This window comes from Pithys albifrons, chromosome 12 (assembly GCF_047495875.1).
Source record: "Pithys albifrons albifrons isolate INPA30051 chromosome 12, PitAlb_v1, whole genome shotgun sequence".
Taxonomy (NCBI): domain Eukaryota; kingdom Metazoa; phylum Chordata; class Aves; order Passeriformes; family Thamnophilidae; genus Pithys; species Pithys albifrons.
The window spans coordinates 9,195,766-9,214,558 of NC_092469.1; the positions used below are offsets into that span (position 1 = coordinate 9,195,766).

The 18,793-nt window shown below is 37.6% G+C and overlaps 1 protein-coding gene across 1 annotated transcript in view; it reads left to right on the top strand.

The window, feature by feature from the left end:
- TENT4B (terminal nucleotidyltransferase 4B) overlaps positions 1–15,317 on the top strand; it is a 42,298-nt gene extending 26,981 nt beyond the window's left edge. Inside the window, exons 4-12 of the mRNA XM_071567304.1 lie at positions 2,089–2,209; positions 3,238–3,345; positions 6,335–6,463; positions 7,812–8,025; positions 8,617–8,743; positions 8,844–8,947; positions 10,377–10,564; positions 11,154–11,318; positions 12,571–15,317. Of these exons, the coding sequence (XP_071423405.1) occupies positions 2,089–2,209; positions 3,238–3,345; positions 6,335–6,463; positions 7,812–8,025; positions 8,617–8,743; positions 8,844–8,947; positions 10,377–10,564; positions 11,154–11,318; positions 12,571–12,750 (1,336 nt within the window). The 3' untranslated portion in view covers positions 12,751–15,317. The remainder of the gene's footprint in view (positions 1–2,088; positions 2,210–3,237; positions 3,346–6,334; positions 6,464–7,811; positions 8,026–8,616; positions 8,744–8,843; positions 8,948–10,376; positions 10,565–11,153; positions 11,319–12,570) is intronic.
- Positions 15,318–18,793: the final 3,476 nt, after the last annotated feature.

The window sequence follows — 18,793 nt, forward strand, 5'->3', positions numbered from 1 at the left end:
TGAATAGAAATAGAAATGAAAGGCTGAAATGGCTGCAGGGGACAAACACATTTAAATAGCATAAATCTGAGGATAACACTTGAACCAAGTTCTATACTTTGGGAATATGAGGACATCTAAAACTGACTGGAGTCTCAAGAGTTGCAGAGGAGTTCAATTGCTCAGTGTCTGTTTGGAAAGCCAGAAGTTGGGTGTACAAATACTCACTGCTTTCATATTTGCTTTCATTATTGGCCTTTTTTTCATTGATGTAAATATGCTTAATTAAATTTGATTTTATGCTGGTAAGGCAAGAGAGATATTTCTGTCCACTTGACTGATAGTTATTTAGTATGATTGATTGTTTTTTGAAACTGATGTAACAAAAATGTTTTGCTCTTCTCTATTTGATTTCATATTCTGCTTTGCTTCAGTAATTGTTTCAGTTGAGGTTTTGGGGGAGAACAAATGCAGATACTTCAAACAGTACATAAACTCACAAAAAAACCTTCCTGTGGCAGTGCTTGCCAGACTTTCAAAATAACCTGCATTTGTGTGCTGGTCATTAATTCACTGTTGCCTTCTATCAAAGCTTCCCTTTGCCCTGGGTTTTCCCTGCCTGTCATTAACTGTATAGTTGATTTAGATTTCAGCCTCTGAGATTCACAAATACCTATGGTGTTTTTTTAATCATGTTTTTCTGTGCTACAGCTTTCCTTACATCCATTTAGTTAAGCTCACGTTGAAGGTTTGTACACCCAGTTCAGCTGCTCGATCTCTGTTCTTTTGCAGGCAGTATCTATACTCAAAGTGGCAACAGAGCTGCTTTTTCTGTCTCAGTATGCATCAGGAAAGATGCCTCCTGCTCTTAACTGTCAGCAGTGGGTTTAACACTAATTTAGTAGAGTTCTGCTCTCCAAGCTGGTTCTGATCATAGTTTTCTGAAACCTGTCCTTGTCAGCCAGGTGGTCCGTGGCTGAACTGCTGCTGCCGGTGCTGCTGGTGCTGCTCCTTGGCAAGAGCTGGTTCATCTAAGGCAGATGTAGTTTCTCTGAGATTGTTAAGGCAGTGTAGTTTGTGAACCAGCAGACCTGTAGAATCTATTGAAGGGGGAGGAAGTATTCCTAAATTTTTTGTGGTTTCTGTTACACAGTATTCCATATCACTGAATTGTTCTGCTGGCATATATGTAGGTTTACACACTCACCTCCTTTGTGTTCACAATCAAGCGGGGAAATCAAAGAGGAAGAAGCTCAGGACCTCACAGTAGTGCTCACTGGCTTCAGCTGGGACACCAGCCCACTTTTGAATTTGAGTTCAGGGACTGAATTAGGGTGTCAGCTCCCAGTGTTACTCAAATGAATGTGTGTGCACAGGGAGGAAGTGTAGTGGGGTGAAGCTGAGTTAATGAGTGAAGTTAATTAGGTGGATTGATCTTATTTAACAGCTTGTTGCTTCCTGAAGTCAAAGTTGCCACATTTTTCTCTCCCTTTCCCTGCTCCCTGTTCTTGGCACCACAGGACAGCTGCTTACCATGTGCTCACTGGTACTCTGATCACCTAGAAAACCAACTTTGAGATGCAGAGAGGCAGGAAATTACCCCAGAATGTCTGAGGGGCTCTTTGAAGAGGGGAGTGAAGAAGGTTTCTGCCAGACCCATTAATAGGTTGAACTGCTTTGCTGTGAAGGAGACAGGGCAGTGCATCTGGGAGTAGAGGGTGGTGAACGGGACTTTCCCTTTTGGTGACTGTCTGTTAAATTGTCATTACTGGTTATTACGGCCCAAAGATGGTGAATCACAAGAAGTTAATTTCTTGCTCAATTACTCTGGAGAAGCTGATCCCTCTCTGCTCATATTGTGGCCTGAGGAGACTAATCTTAGGCTTTGCAGCCCACTTGATTTATGTGTGTATCTGTCCCCTCCTCTTAGTAACCTGAAATATTCTGTATTTCCCCAAGTGTAGAAGTTCATCAGAAAATTAAGAATTAATTATTTGATTAAACTGTGTTCTGTCAGCTTCATTCCAGGTATGTATAGATGTCAATTTTTAATATTTTAAATGTATTGATCTTTTTGTTTGAATAAATCTAATTTTTTTTTCATTTCAGTGATATTGATTTAGTCGTGTTTGGAAAGTGGGAGACGTTACCTCTTTGGACCCTGGAAGAAGCTCTTAGAAAGCACAATGTAGCAGATGAAAACTCAGTAAAGGTTTTAGATAAAGCAACTGTAAGTTTGGGGAATGAGGGTATTTCCTTGTTCTAAGCTAAATTTCTAATCAAAGAAATATCTTGATTAAAAGAATGAATTTTTATAAGCAGAAACATATTTTGTTATATTAAATTTGAAATAGAACCAACAGAACTTTTTTGATTTTTATTACAGACAAAATAATTCATAGTACAATAACAGAAGCATTTCTTCTGTTGGGGAAATCATCTGATATCCCATATACACAACATACACTTGCTTTTAAGAGAGATTAGTCTAGTCATTGCTGTAAATTAATGTGATTAAACTTGTGAATTTCTAGACTGAGTTTTTACATAAGGAAATTAGTTTTTTTTTCTTTTTGCAAGTGAGCAGTCGAAATAAATTTTAACATAAAACTACTAAGCACAGTCTTGCATAAATAGGTAATGGTCTGTCTTGCACAGAATAGGATTCATTCCGTTACGATTTCTTACTGTTTGCTAATTGTAAGAGTATGTAAGAGTATTGAGGTTTAAACAGGTGTCTAGTTCATAGCTATTATTAGTAGAGAATGGTAATTTGACAACCACTCAGGTGGAGATATATCAGAATGCTCTCAATATTTTGTTCTTACTGTTTGAAATAATTTTGGTGAGGGAGTAAAGACCCCAGTGACCAGGGCTGTGTCATTTCTGGAGTCTCCGGTGCCTCTTCACTGTTTCTTCAGCATTTGTCTCCCCCTGGTGTCTGTGGTTCCCACCAGAGCTGAGCTGCTGCACCAGCTACTGACCCAAACCGATCCAGTATTGGTTATGGAAGATGAAGCATTACGTTGTGTTCAATAGGACAGTAAATTGAAAATAGTGTTTGCGAGTTAGAAAAGCAAAGTTTAAGTAAAACAGATTGGCAAGGAGAGTGAGTTCATAAATAGGAGTCCCGATTTCTCTGCCTATTTCCTCTCTACAAATTCATAAAATGTTTCAGTTTTACTGGTGGATAAATATAAATGAAACCAAATGTGTCTTGGAAATCCGTATTGACTTAACCTGTCTTCTTTTTTACAGGTACCTATTATTAAACTGACAGATTCCTTCACTGAAGTAAAAGTTGATATAAGCTTTAATGTACAGAACGGGGTTAAAGCAGCCCAGCTCATCAAAGATTTTATCAAGGTTAGGCAACACTGTAATAGAACTACAGAGCTGACTATTTGATCACAACTTTATTTCCTGTTTTACTTTGACTGCATCCTTATGAGAGATACACTTTCACTCTCTGTTATTTTTTGTTGTCAGATACTACTGAGGGATGTTCTTAAGTTTTAGATATATTGCGTTAAAAGGCATGAGATATTGAAATATACAAAGAAAGTATGGAGTAGTTTTAATGGTACAATGATTAAGGAAAATGCACTAATGTCTTAAATGTTCTGCTCTTTTAACTGTTCTTTGAGCTTAGAATTAGTAATAACCACACATTCTGGAGGAATTATGAATCATCTTGTTCTAGACTGAAAATTGTTTCAGCATACAATGCTAATTAAGTAGAATAAGTTAAATTTACTTTTCAGAGAGTTTCATTAATACATGTATCATATGTACATTACAGTTACTTTTGTTTCATGTATGGGATCATTTTGTTAGGATTAATGTGCTTTTGTATTTTCCTTCCCTTCCCCTATTCAGTGCATTGTACATTCACAGTAAATGTTTCATAAAAAGCAGTAGAACATTTTTCTTGGATTTTCATGTTCTGCATAAGGAGGTAAAGTGCAGTTCAGTCTCACTTAAGTGCTTAGGTATTACTACTCTTATTCCTGACTGTTTTGTTACTTTAACCAAACTACTGAACAGCAGGAAAATCAAAAGCATTTCAATCACTAGATAAGTAAAACTTCAGAAAACTCCAGAAATCTGAATAAAGCAAGCGCTTTACTTTCAATCATGAAGTTTAGAAATCACATACAGCTGCTTTAATAATGTCATTGAGTCACAAGAAGTCTCCTAAATTTGGGGAGATTTTTAATTACTGGTGAGTTGAACGTATGGCATTCAACTTGGTAGTCTTTAGTTTCTCTGTGTGTGTTTAGTAGCAAGTACAAAAGTAGCTCAGTTTGCTTCTACAGTGTCTATTTCTTTGACCTATAGAAGAACATAGGAGAAAAATCTCTGTCCTTAAATTCAGTAGAATCGTCTGAGTTCTTGTCTGCATAGTCTCACCTTTGTGTGTCTGTAAACCTTCTACTTGAACCCTGTGCTGGTGCCTCTTGCACCCGTGCTGGGAGTCAGAGTGTGGGGTGGGTCCAGTGACCCTTTATCTCTCAGCCTCTGTTTGATGAACAGAAGTTGTATTGTGTAGCTCCTTGCTGGGGAAGGAAGGTACCCAGAATCTCTGCTGTAAGACACCTGCCCAGAATTTGGTAGCTGACTTCAGTTTTCACATCCTGTGCATTGTCCCATTGCCTCGTGGTGGACAGGCTGTCTGTGTTCGGTTGTTTTGCCACAAGGCAGGGACTGTATTTCTGTTACACTCCACATACAAGTTTGCTTTTAACTAGCTCCATAAAGCCCTGCTTACTTTCCCCAAGTTGCCACTTTGCTTCTGAATTTCAGGATAGGAGATAGTCTTCTCATGAGAGCCTAAAGGCATTTTTATGTGTTCAAAAAAAGGCAAAAGTGTTAGCATGTTCATGTTGCCTGGGTTCTTTGTAACCCTTTGGCCTTGGGTTGGGGCACAGGGAGAGGTGGCTGTATTTCCAGGGGTGAGAGGAGCTGTGTGTGGCAGCCAGGCAGGCATGGGACAGGGCCCAAAGAGCAGAGCGGGTCTGGTGACAGCAGCTGGGGTAAGCTCACAGTCCAGCCAGTGCCTGGCAGACAAGTCCCCAGTGAAGATGTTGCGGCTGAGGACGCACAGTCTGTGGTTAGTCAGAATTAGCGTCAGGATCAGCCCCAGTGCAGAGCAGCAGGGCTCAGGCAAACAGCAGGGGGAACTGCTGAGATGAGAGGCAGCTCTTGAGCAAAGTGAAGGGACTCCCAACAAGGCTTCCCACACGCTGCTTTCCCACACAGCTGTTTTTACAGCAGCCTGAGCCAAGGCTGTGCAGCTCCAGAGCTGGCCTTGAGCTGAGCCTGGTGTGCCAGGGAGGTGGCACATGGCAGGCTGTGCTGCTGTGGAGGGCCCTTTGTTTGGAGAAGTCGTGATGTGTACTTGGCAAAGGACTTCCTTGGTATTCTTGAAGCACTCTTTATAAAACACATGCAAGGCATTCTCAGGGGTCTTATTTTGTCCCACATAACTTCCAGTATCTAACTGAGTTGTCATATTCGGTATTAGCCTTGGCAATGCCTATTTCTCTTTGTGTGTGCAGTTTCCTGAGAAAAATCCTGCCTTTGAATTTTGGTATGTACTGATATTCAACACTTCAGCTTGTGACTGTAAGTTCTTAATAGCTAAAAAAAGTGATTTTAGGGTCTTCAGTTAAATAGGGCTCCCAGTACTCACTGTAAAGCTCATGCAGAGAAGTTCTTAGTGAAATTCTTCTTTCCCTTTAATATTCCACAATCACTGATATAACAATCCACCTCTTATCTCTGACACTAAGGAACTTTTGGGCTCTGTATTGATAAAAGCAGTGATATTATTGAACCTCTTTTGCCCCTCCCCTGTGAGGGGGTGTACAGAGTACAGGCATAGCCTCCACTGCTGTCTTAAGAGTCCTTGTTCTCTGCATGTGCAGCATATGCACACCTCTAGGGGAATCCATGCGGATGAACCTAATAAAGCACCAGTTACCCAAAGGTAAGTATTTGGCTCCTTTGAAAATGTTATCTGAGTTTAGTGATTTTGAAGGGCTTTTTTTAACTCTGGGCATCTGAAGTACTTGCAGGACAGAAATCTTTTCATTTGTATGCAAAAAGTGTATTTATAAATTTAAACCAAATATTTTACGATGCAATAACTTTTTTCTTTTGTTAATATCTGCCACCAGATTTGAAGAGGTAAAATAACTGTGTTGACCACAGGCAGAGCACTTGGCTTCTCCCCTGTTACTAAATGTAATAGGTTAAAATTATACTTAGCTTTAAGGCTGAATTAAGAGATAGTTTCAGTATTCTCTTTTAGCATCTGTTTTATCTTAACATCTTTATTTTTTTCTTTCAGAAATATCCTGTATTACCATTTCTAGTTTTAGTATTGAAACAGTTCCTGTTGCAGAGGGACCTTAATGAAGTATTTACTGGTGGAATCGGTTCTTATAGTCTTTTTTTAATGGCTGTCAGTTTCCTTCAGGTAAGCTTAATGGAATCTCTCGATGCCATTGGCGCATAAGGACATCACTTTCCAAAGGAATTTCATCAGTCCTTAAATTTAATCATTTAAGCCATCATGTTGTGGTTTTGCACCCCCTTTTCATTTAAAAATAGACACATCCCACTTGTATTCTGTTCTTTCTTCTGTACTGGTACTTTTGGTATGACGGATGTTTAGAACATCTGTTGTATCAGTGCTGGGCACTGCTACATATGACATTCACATGTGATATTGATATCTATGGTAAACCAACTTGAATATTGTGTAACTTATTTGCAACAAGCTCCATAAGGTTGGTGTTACCTGTACCTTCCTATATGACACTTGGTTTCCAGGTCATGTGCCCTGTATGTGCTTTGATGAATACAGTGGAATTTTAGGTATTTTTCTAGGTTTCTCAACTCGTTTTACAACTTTAACAGGATAAAATGCATGAGCTAAATCTATATTGTTGTGCCTTGGCAAGGAAAGTACTGTTTTGCCACAAGGCAGGGACTGTATTTCTGTTACACACCACATACAAGTTTGCTTGTATGTGGAGTGTAAATATGAAGTAGCTGATTCCTTGCTGTATCAACTTTGCTCTTTGTCCTGAACTAAATGTTACTGTATAACTGTGTGTCTGTAAGTGTAAGTCTGTACTTTTTCAGACTGTAATTACTTTTAAACCTAAGCCTGGAACTGGAGTTGGGTGTATGCCGAGTGCTATTGCAGTTGCCTGCTAAGCACAAAAAAAATAAAGGCAACAGGCATATCTTTTAAAAAGAAACCAAAATCTCTCCCAACACCAGTTTTACTAATATTGACTAACAGCACTGCCATTTGCTCCTGCAAAAGGAAAGAAAAAAGAAGTCAGCTTTTGTATTATGTTCAAATTATAAGCTGGTTTTGTTCATAGTTTCTTGGGCTACATACTTTAACAGCAGAATGAATCATGTATATAGCTATGCATGAGAAGCCTGTATTTGTATTGCAGGCTCAGGTTTGTGAGGTGCAAATATTTTTGCTTTTTCCCAAGAACACTGCCATTACTGCTGGAAGTTCACTTATTGTACTGAAAGTTCAAATACAAAAATGTTAATGCTTGACAGCCTTTTTTAAAGAGGTAATTAGTTCATAGAAGTTTTCATAGCATCTTGCTTTAAAGATGCAAAACTGCTTTATCAAGAGAAAATACTATATTGAGACATATTACCTTTATATATTATGTTTTATTATTGTTTATTACTGTATTTAGACACATTTGCTGTGAAAAAGAGAAGCCACTTAAAGGCACTTGAGACTTGAAGTCTTAAGAAAATGATCTTTTTTTCTTTCTTCTTAATAGCTGCATCCCAGGGAAGATGCCTGTATGCCCAATGCCAACTATGGTGTTCTTTTAATAGAGTTTTTTGAATTATATGGACGTCACTTCAATTATCTGAAGACTGGAATCCGAATAAAGGATGGTGGCTCTTATGTTGCCAAGGATGAAGTACAGAAAAGCATGCTGGATGGGTACAGACCATCAATGCTGTATATCGAAGATCCATTACAGCCAGGTATCCTCATAAACCAAGATTTAACATAGAGAGTAAGAAAGAAAAGTTGGGGGAGTCCTTAGTCTAGTGGAGTTAAACCAAAGAATTAGATCTATGGCTATATATCTATGGATAGATAACAAAATGACCACCAAGCACCAAACAGAAACATCTCATTCCTGCCTAGGAATGCTGGATGTCCTCAGAATACAGTAATTTTCAGAATACAGTGATGGGTGGCTGCTGAAGTGGCAAGTCCAGAGAAGAGAGATAACACATTTCTTGTCTAGAAAAGTGTCACCCAGGAAAGTAATGTTATACATGTAATATATGCAGTGCAGGATTTTAATTTTTTAAATTATATTTATTTTATTTTTTTCTTCCTGTATTGCACTTTTACCCAGAGAATTGCTGTTTTGGACTTCTGTGCATGTAAATAGCAATAGATCTTTTAAGCTCTTTCAAATACTTATGCTTCACTAATCCTGTTCTACAAGAGGTAACTGCAGTTAATTAGGACTTAGTAGCACTTTTTAAAAAATTGCCCATGTCTCCTGTCTGAAAGGTGGTAACAACAGCTTCAATCTTATTTATTTATATTCTTATTTTAAGGTAATGATGTTGGGAGAAGTTCCTATGGTGCCATGCAAGTGAAACAGGCTTTTGATTATGCCTATGTTGTTCTGAGCCATGCGGTTTCCCCAATAGCTAAATATTACCCTAACAACGAAACAGAAAGGTAAAGTCTCCATATCTAAATCTCAGACAGTAATTGCTTGTATTTTTGTGTGTCTAAAAATTAATTGTGCTGTTGATTTTGGTTTTTTCCTGGTTTGCAGTATATTAGGAAGAATAATTAGAGTAACACAGGAAGTGGCCACATACAGAGACTGGATATCCAAGCAGTGGGGAATGCAAAGCAGGACGGAATCTTCATGTAATGGTAAGTTTTGACTCAGCAGAGCTGAGATTGGGAAACTTGCTGCACATTTTGATCATATAGATTTTATTGTTGGTTTTACCTCACGTAAGGCAATGTATGCATCTTTCCCTTTTTTGTTCAGTATTCTTGTCCTTTCATCCAGAAAACTTAGATTTGTACAAGAGTAAAAAGGCCACATCTTTATTCTACTGTGATAGATTTGGTCGGTAGAGAGGTAAAAAGTGCTGCCTTCTAAAACTAGACTTTGGAAAAACTTCCAGTTTAAATTACCAGAGAACTTGGTGATAATGTCTTTTAAAGTCACCTTTAATCCATTGCCCATCTTCTGACTTCAGCAGGCAGCTGTCACCCTCTTTCAGTGTAGGTGTATCTGCTGTCTGAAAGTTTTCAAACTAAAATTAATTTTGACACTCTTAAGTTAATTTTAGAATGTTGCCTACTACAAGTTTTCTCTTGTTAGGGATTAATCAGAGTAGATGATGCAACTACCCGGTAGTTGGGCTAGGCTGGGATTTTGTTTGTTTGTTTTTAGAACTTGTGTTAGTGATTTCCCTCACTATACCTGTCAGTTGAATGTGCCCTGGGCCATTTGTGTTCTATCAGGCCCCTTTGGCCCTGCTGTACTCCCTGGAATGGCAGAGAACTGCTGGTCAGTCCTGCAGGCTCCAGAGGAATCCTTAGCTCCCTATTAACTACCTCCATATAAATACAGCTGTTGGGCAACAAATGTATGTTATGTGAATCAGAGGTAACTCCTAAGCATCTTATGTGAGGTAAAACGGCAATTAAAAAAATTAAAGTTACCCTGTATTAGAAAGGTAATGGTGACAGTTTCAGGGATTGTCTTGTAGATCTAGTTTAGATTTAAGTTCCAATTACTTTTCTTTTAATTAGGGTAGAAGTTAGTGAGATATGAGAGTTCTGTGTCTTGTATTTCCAGTGTAGGAAATCATACAAAGCAATGAGACTTACTTAGAATTCTTCTGATCCTAGCAGCTCCAACAGAAGAAAAATGGGAGTTGTTGAGTATCGGGCAAATAGGAACAGAATTTAAACCTTTGTATTTGAGTGCTGTTGAAGCATGGCATACAACAGTCTAAAGCAGCCCATCTGAACTTTGGTACCGCCTTCTTCCGTGTGTTATCGCTCTGATTTCCAACTCAAATCATGGGCAGTGCTTAGTGGTTTTCACAGTGGGCAGTAATGGATGTTGTCAGGAAGCCACCACGCCCTCTGCGAGGTGCTGCCTGCAGTGTGTACACACACACGCCCACGTGTGTCTGCATGTGCTTAGTGTGGACGTGCAGATGTCTGCATGTCCTGCAGGATGTAACAGGTGTTACGTATCTTAGTGGGTATATTATAAAAACCCAAGACAACGTGTTTTAGCAGTTAATGTGTGGTGATGCTTCTGTTTTGTTTTTACTAGGTAATGGAGTAACCTTGATAGTAGACACTCAGCAGCTAGACAAATGCAACAATAATCTTGCTGAAGAGAATGAAGCACTGGGAAAACCTAGAAATAAAACTTCGGAAACTCTTAGTAAACATTCTTCAAATTCTTCATCAGGTCCTTTATCATCATCATCGTCTACACTGTCCAGCTCTAGTGATGTAGTAAGTACTGGAGGTTTGCTGACTTCGGGTTTTTTTAAATATCTTTTGGGGTTTTTTTCCTCTCATTTGTATTTTCACAGAGTACATTTCGAAAGCTTGGAGTCCTAGTTAGTTATTTCATCCAGAATCCTAACTTGCATAAGATGTTTACTCTTATGCAATTTCTACACATAAAAATTGCAGTGTGTTTTTGACACAATACATGCAGAGAGTAAATATAGTAGATACAAAGTTCCACAGCCCTCTTTTCTCCAGGAAAAGAGTATTTCAAAAATGAAAACAGACTGGTAGTCCTAAGCTACATGCTTTAAAAATAAACAAGCCAAAAGCTTTAAAAAAATCTTTTTGGGAATTCTATTTAAAAAATAAAAGGCAAATGTCAAAACCAGAATCACAAATCAATACATTTTTAAATCTATCTGTTTTACTCAGTAAAAATTCTGGATTGAAAGAATTTTAGTACCTAATACAATAAAAACAAACATGTTTTAAGTTTTGTCCATTGTTAGCTTTATTTTTAAAGGAAAAATCATTTGTAGAAGAACTCATTCTTAAGAAAAACTCGCTAATACTTTACATTTTCCTGAAGGATTCTGATGGAACACCTTGCAAAACCTCTAAACAATTGAGTTGTCGTCAGTCTACCACAAACAGAGTGGGGTCACAAGAAGTGTCACTGGAATCCTCCCAGTCAAGTGGGAAAACACAAAATAGCCAAACAGCCAATACATCCAGCAACACGAACAAATCCCAGGTTTGTGAAATGTTTGAAAACAACATCTGTATAGATTATTTGAATATTACACATGTTCCCCATGGAAACGTAACTTGTCCTGAAAAGGGAATTCCATGTTTTTCACCTCCCCTTTACCCCACTGAAAGATTTTCAGCAGAGGTTTTGTTTAAGATCACGTGGTTCCCTCTTTAGCTTGCACAGATGAATTTGCAAAATGGCTTTCCCAGCTTTAAAACAGATGCAGTTGGACTGAGTTTATTTAGGGACATTCAGATTTGCCAGGAGCACAGAGCTGTGTTGCACCCATTTCCTCTTTGCAAAAAGAGCGTCAGTCCAATTTAGACTGCAGAATTTGAGAACTAATGAAATTTGCTTACACTCAGTGAAAAACAGTTAGCAAAAATTTGTTTAAAACTCTGGCTGCTCTGTTAGCTGTTGATACTTGAGCTGCCTTCCATTAAGGGAGAAGATTCTTTGCTCATACATGAAATTCCCTCTCGTTTCTCCTATAGACAAATACCTTTATGATGACACCTACTACAGCTTATGCATTTAGGGGATTTCTCACATTGAGAATGCTTCTATGTCAGCTGAGTATTCTAGAAATATTATATGCCTCTATATACAATATACTTGGGATATATGCAGTTCAGATTTTTATACTTTCTCAGAGTTTAGGACTTACAAGTTTGAATAGTAGTCCAGAATCTTCTGGACTATTATTCCTGAAAATCATTCTGAAGACATTCCTCCTTGCTGATGATCTGTCTCTAGCTTCTAATGAGACAGTTTACAAACTAGGCCTTGGCTATGCCATGAATATTTGTTCTTGTTACTAGGCAGAACTCATTCCAGGCTGGAATCTGAATGTGCACGATCTGAGATACCTTATATCTCTAAAAAAATGTGGTATAAAATGAGTCCTTCATGAGATTTGAGCAATCTTCTTCTGCTGTCTTGGATTATGGACTCGGTTTTCTGTAAAACAGTAGAACAGTTCTATCCTTTCCAAAAGTCCAAGTGCTCTGCTCTTTTCTCTGGACCTCATGATTTTGAGTCTAGAGATGAACATTTTGTATGAACCACCAAAGTGGAAGATTGGCAGTGCTGTGCTGGTGTCTCAGCAATGGTCAGGCTCCTTCTGTCATAGCAAGTTTTTCCAGTGTAAGGTTTTCATAAGGTAACATCCTTGTTATGCAGAACAGGGATGTGTAATTTTCCTGCTTTTTGCCCCTTGTCACGGATTTACCATGTTCTCTTTCTTTCACAGCATGGATCTGCACGGTTATTTCGCTCTTCCAACAAAGGCTTCCAAGGTCCAACAAACTCAAGCCACGGTACCTCAGTCACAAACAAACAACATCAAGGCAGCAAATCACACCATCAGTTTTATCACGGCAAAAAGAGGAAACACAAGAGGGATGCAGCCCTGTCAGACCTTTGTAGATAGTTGCCTACTTTATGACTGTTCTTCTGTGTGCAATGATCTCATGCTACAGGATAGTTTGATAGTGACTCCTTGGATCTCTTCTGGAGCTTCAGACTGTTCAGACATAGATTAGCAACTGCATTTTTTTTCCCAGCTCGCCACGGAACGGAACATGAAGATTGATCACTGCAGAGAAAAAAAACGAAAAAAAAAACGGAAAAAAAGAAAAAAAAAGAAAAATATTTTTTAAAGAGGAAAAAGGCTGCTCATTTGATAAGTCATATGCTACAACAGGGTCATTTAGGATATAAAAGCTTGAATGTAAAATAAATGTAATTCCCATCAGCTCATGCTGACCTGTAGAGGTAGTACTCAGTGTGTCTAGGGGGTGGTAACAAACAAATAAAACACAAAAAAATAGGAAAAAAAAGGCAAAAAATTGTATTTTGAGGGAAACCCAGCCTTTAAAGGTGAAAGTAATTTGTGCATGATTTTTTAATTATTTTTGCATATACTTACCATTTTATTGTGTATATATAGATGACCATATAGGAAAACTGACATTTGTAATAGTGGATTTGTTAATACTTTTTACATAACATTACTGTTTAAATTGTAAACATGAATTTTTCTCAGGATTAGTTTGGAAAATAATATGAATTGTCATCTTAACATCCATATAAAGAGACATTACTAGTTATATTGCTCAGAATTTCTTTTCTTGGCATTTGAAAGATCTAATAGGACATTTGATCTGCAAAAGTTGTTCCTCTGAAAGAAAGGTTTATGGTGGCAAATGAAGTTTTTCATTTGTATAAAGTGTACATGTACTTTGTGTAGATGCTGAGCTTGTCATCTCAGAGAAATAACCTTCACCTTGTTTTCTAGAGTGCCATCATTTCAGGCAATGGGGTTTTATAGTTGCATCCTTCTCTTCGTCCCCATAGTGGTCTCTCCTCCACCCTTTCTTTTTTTTAAAGAAACAACATAAGGCCACTTAGGGGCTTTTCTGTTTGATTGGTGGTGATGGTGATTGTTTTCTTCTTTTTTTTCGGTTTTAAAAAAACAAAACAAAAAAAACTCAGTTTGTTACAGACGTTTGCATTCCTGGGCTGCTTTAATCCCATGCCTCCTTGTTTGTGCCTTTCCTCCCCCTTCCAGGTCTGGGTTTTTTTGTCTTTTATATTTTTGCTAACTCCTGTAGGAGATGATAACTGTTGAAGCTTTAAGTAAATTTTACAATTAAAGTATTTTTTTCTCACTCCCCTCTTAGGCATTTTTATATTTACACTTAATTATTAAAACCCAACAATTTCAAATAATGAAATATACTTTGTATTGCCTTAAAGACCCAAACCTTTCACATCTCGTAGTATTTCTTCATTGGCCTACTTACCATTTCATTTAAACTCCACGTTTGTGTGGTTCAGTTGCATTACAAGTCTAGGCTGCAGTACCTTTAATGCCATGAATGCGAATGAAATTGTAATTGCACTCACAGGCATAACTTGGAACAGGAGTTGGGACACTTCAGTGGTGGAGAGTTAAGTGGCATTTACTTTCACATATTTTGTTAAAGAGGAAAGTCTGTACTAGACTTATGTGGGTGTATTTAATGCAGCAGTTCTGAGATGATGCTTTCATAAAAAGTACTGTTAGCTTTGCGAAACTCTTTATATGCATTTACAGAATACTACAGACCAACCTGACCTTTAATGGGCACTAATGAATGCAATGATTTTTAAAGTAAAATAAGACCAGAACTGATGTCATCACTTAAATTAATAAACATTTTCAATGTGTTAAAGTGTTTTACTTCAAAAAGGAAAATATCTATATTCCAAAAATACAGCAAGTCATAACATTTACTCCAACACTAAGCTTAAGTGATGTTAATTTGACAATTTTTTTTTAGATTCATATTTTAATTTGATCAGATTTTATCAATAAGATGTTCAGCTTTTGTTCATAGAAACTAGTAAAAGTTGTACCACATTATGCATAGTCAAGTATTTATTTTGTTTTAGATTATTGTGAATGTGTAGACTTATGTTCACCGCTTAGGGAACAATTATTTATAAATTATATTAATCCAGTATTGTTAGCTGCTATTAGCAAAACTGTTCCAAAACTTAATACTTGCAAAGATCTGTATCGCATTTACCACACTGAAGTGTTTTTAAAAGAATCACCCTCATTGTTGAAAGCAAATGTACTCGTAGGGTGCAGATATTAGTGTTCCAATAAGCATGTGATAATTTTAAGGTGGTGGTAGCGGGAAGATAATCTTGATTCCATTGGGAATCTTAGGTTTGCCTCAATTTATGGTTTTCATAAATTTAATGGAAAATAGCTTTTCCTGGACTGCTCAAGTTTCTTTTTGGTAAACAGTATCTTTCTAAAAGAGAAAAAAAAAGAAAAAAAAAAGAAAAAAAAAAGCATGAAGGAAAAATTGAGGTATTTTACATTGCCTCAAATGACCAGCATTGTATTCATAAAATACTGTATATCTTGCAAATCTTTATTTAAACAGAACAGTTGAACTGTTCGTTTTTCAATCTGAAGTAAAATACTTTCAAGACCTTTTAGTTTGCCTGCTCATTTGTCTTGTACATTTCATCTCTGTATTTGACTCGTCTAATTCCTTTTTGAGTTTCAATACTTTTGTGAAGATTTTGTGAATATACGAAAAATAAATGTTTAATCTAACTACTGCAGTTTATCACCATTCTTGACACCCTGTTTCCCCCTTCACAGCACTGTGGAAAGAGCTGCTTTAGGTGCTGTGTAACATTTTTTTATAGTACCTGCATCCTTCCCCAGCTCAGTGCTGGGCCCACGCCTGGAGTTTGGAAGCTGATTTTGTTCAAGTGGCCCTAGTCTGCTGGTTTTCCTTCCAGGACAGCTGGAGCTGAGTGTAAGCCTGAGAATAAATAGAAGAATATACATGTATAAAGGGTTCTTAATGTATGATTTTTCTCCAACTTTCTTCTTCACAATACAATAGGAAACTTGCGGAAGGATCCATTTTCTTTGTCTCCTGACCTTGGCCTCGGGGTGTGTTCCATCTGCAGGACAGCAGCTGTTCAGGGCTGCTGCACCAAGGGGGCTGGGGTATAAATGTGCCAGAGTTAATTTGATTCACTTTCAGCCAGAATCTGTGTTTAGCAGCTCCTGAAGCCCAGCTGACATTGCTGAAGTACGTTCTGAACTTTGGTTACCATCCATCCTTGCATGGGAAGGCATACACGTACTGGAAGTTCTTGTAGTCTTGACACTGGTAGTCCACCAAAGACTATTGCAAATACATAAATAAGCTGAAATGTTTATATATGTTCTTGTTTGGCATTGAATTGATTTTCTAAGGGTTTTTTAATCAGAAAATTGTTCAGATGGTGTTTATAGTTAAAAAACAATGTATTTGTTAGGGTTTTTTGTCAGTCTTCTACCTTGTGGCAGGAAAGAAGCTGAAATGTAAGTAACTCTTTGTGTTTGTGAGACATGGCATGATTCTGTTTCCTCAAAATCTACAGCTCAGGTTTTTAAAATAATTGTAATAAACATGTTTTGCTAGAACTTAATCTTTAGAAAATAATTAGTAGTCCAGTGGCTGGTGGCAACTTTTTTGATGTACTTTCAAAATGGACTTTTTCTATTTTATATCTGGAGTCATCATGAGTGTATCCTAAATATAATGTGAGCAACTGATGAGAAAATAGTCCTAACTCAAAAATGTATTGTAAATAAATGCAGCCAGGCTTTTGACATCTTGATAAGATGTTAAAAGTCATGAGAGATCTTAAAAGTGAATGGGTGGCTCCAACTATATTTTCTAAAGAGTAAAAGCTACAGGAGATTACTAAGTGTGTAATTACTTAAGCAGGGAGTATATTTACCTATTTAGGGGCTGTAACAAAAAATAAATTCAATTATTCCAGCTACTGTTAAAAGTGCAAATAGTGATTATTCATCTGATTCCTAGAACTTGATTCTTTTGCTTAATGATGCAGAATAATTTTCTATGAATGAAGTTTAATATGTCTTGAAAGTGAAGATTTCAAGAGGTTTATATTCTAGGTGATTTGTAGCATTTCCCAAGTTTTCCTCAAAAATCTTTTCCAAGTGTGTTGACCTAAATATAAATGTCTTGACTATATTTCCAGGAGTCATTTACTAGCAGTTGTAACAGATACATTATTAATGATTTCATCTACAAGTTGAAAACAGATTTGCTGTTCTCTTGTGCCTAATTTTGTTATGGTTTAGATTTTCCTGTGTCCAAGTACTACGGCTCTTCCCCATAGTAATTTGCTCTGAGCCTAATGAACTAACCTTCAAAAGTGGATTTGTTAGGAAGTTTGAGATGGTCCCAGAGAAGTATCCAACACCCTTGCTGGTTGCTTAATGTTGTGAGTAACACAGGAATTAAAATTTCAATGATTTTACTCAGTCTTCATAAGGCCAAAGTTTGTGTCAAGTATCTACTTGAAAAGGAAATAGAAAGGAAGGAGCCAGAAAGTGGCTGTTACTTGTGCATGGTAGGGTAGTGGTAGATCAAATTAATGCACAATTTGGGTTACTCTAAAATTTAGATCAGTTATTTTTCAACAGTTTTGATTTTATTTTTTTCCTCTATTTAATGATTGGCCCACCATGACCATTTTATCAATCAATGTGGTGCCTTTGTTGGACACCTTGGCCATGCTGTTCAATGGGCCTTTTCTCTTGGCAATAGCTGGGCTATTCCCATTTGCTCCTTCCTGTAGCAGTGCAGGATATGTATGAGAGTTGGGAAGAAAAAGAGTCTAAATCTTTAGTTTGCTGTAAATTTATTGGTAAAAACTGATGGAATCCTGAACATCACTTAGGTACACATATAAGTAAGGGAAGATGAAAAATCATGGCTATCCTCTGCATGAAAGCCATTTGGAGGAGTGCCATCTTTCTGCTTCCAAGATGCATGAACAGTGAGGTGCTGCGAGGCTTCCGTTGAGTCCACTGGCTCAGGCAGTCCTTGTGGGACACTGAACGACCTGAGCTGTGAATCTGTTGAAGGTTTCTCCACTCTGCAGCAGGTTTTAGTAGCTCTTGATACTTGAAACTTGCTGCATTGAGTTTCCCAATCCTTTTTCAACTCTGAGCCCACCCTTTGTTTTTTGTGGCCCAGAGATTTGGTGCTGAATATAGAATTTATCAAATCGTGTCCAACAGGTCCCAGGGAAGTATGAAAAGGATGGAGAATGTTAGTGCTTTCAGACTCTTGCTGCTACAGCAGCTTTTAAAGAAAAACCGTAAACCCCAGTGACTGAGGAAGCTGAATTAGGAATATGTCCCCTTAGCCCTCTTACATCCATATTTGAATCTAGTTTCTGTGCAAATTATTCCACAATCTAATGTTGGGATGCTAGGTGGATTTTTGTTTGTTTTAATCCTTAACAGAATCACAGACTATTCTGACTTGGAAAGGACCCACAAGGATCATCGAGTCCAACTCTTAAGTCAATGGCCCACACAGGGGATTGAACCCATGACCTTGGCATTATTACAACCAAGTTTTAACCAACTGAGCTGATCTCAGGGCTAAATGAAGTGCTACTTTCCCATAGTGCAAAACTGACAATAAAAACACCTGGCTGTTTGCAAGAGGTGGCTTGTAAAGAATGCATTTGTGTATAGTGGTAGAGGAGTCTGAGGAGCCATGGGTGCAGACCTGGTGAGTGTTTTACTTGTTTAAAATAAATAAAATGTTCTTGTATGGGTATATAAAACTGCTTTTGAATCTGTATGAAGCAATGTTTGACTCTTGAGCTTAAAGATTATTAAGCAATCAAATGCTTCTGAATAGCTATTAGAGAAAGTAATCTGTGCTCTCGGCTGCATTTTCCCAGTTCTAAAGTTCATTTACTGTGCTAGACTTGGTGACAGCAAAATCTGTAAATAAGCCTCATTCAAATTGCTTGTTTATGCTGCCTGGCAATGTAAAACAAAAATATCTATTCTGAACTTCAATCTCCCATCCTAAGACAGCAAAAAGCCAAAACCACAAAACAAATCCACCTTGCTG